General features: G+C 50.6%; 1 protein-coding gene across 1 annotated transcript; it reads left to right on the top strand.

Annotated features, from left to right (window-relative positions):
• Positions 1–1,150, top strand: PURG (purine rich element binding protein G; the record flags this gene model as incomplete). Its single annotated transcript, XM_081999444.1, has 1 exon — positions 1–1,150. One exon carries the CDS (start codon positions 1–3, stop codon positions 1,027–1,029), a length of 1,029 nt encoding a protein of 342 aa, XP_081855570.1. The 3' UTR covers positions 1,030–1,150.
• Positions 1,151–2,501: the final 1,351 nt, after the last annotated feature.

Here is a 2,501-nt window from a genome sequence, read left to right as displayed (position 1 = left end):
ATGGAAAGAGGGAGAGGAGGAGGAGGAGAAGGAGGAGGAGGAGGAGGAAGGAACCTGGGAAGCTCTGGCCTGCACAGGAGCATTTATTCCCAGTCCCAGCAGCAGTACCATTACCCGGCCTCCTCCCAGGGGAGCTGCATGGAGATCCAGGAGCTGGCCTCCAAGAGGGTGGACATCCAGAAAAAGCGATTTTATCTGGATGTGAAACAGAGCTCCCGAGGCCGCTTTCTGAAGATCGCCGAGGTCTGGATAGGAAGAGGCAGGCAGGACAATATCAGGAAAAGCAAGCTGACCCTCTCCTTGTCCGTGGCTGCCGAGCTGAAGGATTGCCTGGGGGACTTCATCGAGCACTACGCCCACCTGGGCCTGAAAGGTGGCCACGGTCACCGGCATGAGCACAGCAATGGCAAAGAGCAGCATCCCCGGAGGCGACAGCAGCACCCGCCGCCTTCGCCTCCGGTGTCTGTCGGGTCCGAAGAGCACCCTCACAGCGTCCTCAAAACGGAGTACATTGAGAGGGACAACAGAAAGTATTACCTGGACCTGAAGGAGAATCAGCGAGGGCGCTTCTTGCGGATTAGACAAACCATGAGTAGAGGACCTGGCATGATGGGTTATTTTGGCCACAGCTTGGGACAGGAACAGACGATTGTCCTTCCAGCGCAAGGGATGATTGAGTTCAGGGATGCGTTGGTCCAGCTGATCGAAGAATACGGCGAGGGGGACATAGAGGATCGCCGGGGGGGAGGCGATGAGCCCCCGGAGCTCCCCGAGGGCACCTCCTTCCGAGTGGACAACAAGCGTTTCTACTTCGACGTGGGATCCAACAGGTACGGCATTTTCCTGAAGGTAAGTGAGGTGAGGCCGCCCTACCGTAACACCATCACGGTTCCGTACAAAGCATGGACACGGTTTGGGGAAAATTTTATCAAGTACGAAGAAGAGATGAGGAGAATTTACAACAGCCATAAAGAAAAAAGAATGGATGCCAGAGGGGACAGTGGTGAAGAGCAAGAGGGTCTTGAATAGAGTGCATTGAACTGGCCGCCTGGCAAAACAAACAAAACAAAACAAGCAGAAATTGGTGAGAGGGACTGACCTATAGTAATTTCAAGTTGCCCCATTTTTTTGTAAAGTCCTTTTCCGGTAGTTCTTGCTAACTCCAGTCCGTAATGTTATAGGAGTCTGGTTATCACGTTAAATTACGCCCAAAACATCTCCGTATGTCTTATGAAAGTACCAACCTCCCGACTCCGTATGAGTCAGCTGCTTCGAGTGTTGAAGACTATGGAAGTACGTGTATCAGCACAAAAAAAATCCGGCACTCTGACCTTTAAATAGTCTAGATAAGGCTTGTGTTGCACTTGAACGTGATACAAAACACCTGCCCCCCAAACCTGATGCTGAAATGTATCGGTTTCTGCTTATGACGGGTTTTTCCGGGACTGAATTCTGCCTGTACTCGGTCAAAAGGCTGAGCCGCGTAGCCGTAGGGCATTTACGACAAAAATCAACCTCGTGTGAATTGCTGGTACATGTATGAGGGGAGGTAGAGGTTTGAAAATTGGCATCTGCTGGTTATTGAGTTTGAAACGATATTCTTTGTGGGTGAAACCTCGATGACTGGTCAGACCTTTATAACATGCCGGTGAAGAGCAGAAGATTTTTTACTCATTTCCTAGTTTTGTGCTGACCGAATAACCCGAGTATCCCAGGATAGCGAAGCTCTACTTGAGTGCTAAGCCTTCTGGATTAATGGCAGTGAATAATAACCCACTCCTCATCTGCGTGTTCTGCCCATGCGAGGCTGGTGATTTTTTAATGTTTAATGCATTTGTCCACAATTTCAAAAGATATTTTTGTATTAGGCGTGTTATGGGTTCCAGCAGGCGGCTGTGGAGCGGGTATTCGGAGGTGGAGGGACCGCCGCGACTGAGGGTCCCGGCTTTTCTCCCAAACGTGAGATTAATGCGGTCGTGATGTTACCCGTGCGAGGAAAACACCCGGGCGTTTTTCTCCTCCAGCTGCGAGAAAGACCTTTGGGGGGCTTGGTGCACCATTGGATTTGTCTAAAAAAGGCATCTCTCTCATACTTACCCATAGCGCGTTTCAGAAGCCGTGGTTAACGCCGTGTCGGGTTTTCTGTCGTGTTGATTTCACAGGTGTCGTTGTTAGGAGATAACGTCCGTGCCTTGCCATCACCCCCTGCCCACCCGCTCAGAGCTGGGGCTGGCATCAAGCAATTCGATTCCTGATCGCCCGCCACCAGGTTTCAGTGTCGTCCCGCTGAAGTCTCTGTCACGTAAATTTTACATCTCACGAGATAAACTCTCTGCCCGGAGGGTAAATGTGTACCATTACCTGTTTAGGAGGGTGACGAAAGATTTTAAAAACTCTTTGTCGTTTCTTAAAACACGAATACTTATAACACAAGGGGCTTTTCCAGCCTTCGGGCGACCGGCTCCTTCCTCTCTGAAACCAGCGGGACTTTGATTGAGCTC

The sequence above is a fragment of the Phaethon aethereus genome (genome assembly GCF_964289735.1).
Source record: "Phaethon aethereus genome assembly, chromosome: 4".
NCBI lineage: Eukaryota > Metazoa > Chordata > Aves > Phaethontiformes > Phaethontidae > Phaethon > Phaethon aethereus.
This window is presented reverse-complemented; position numbering and strand designations above follow the sequence as displayed.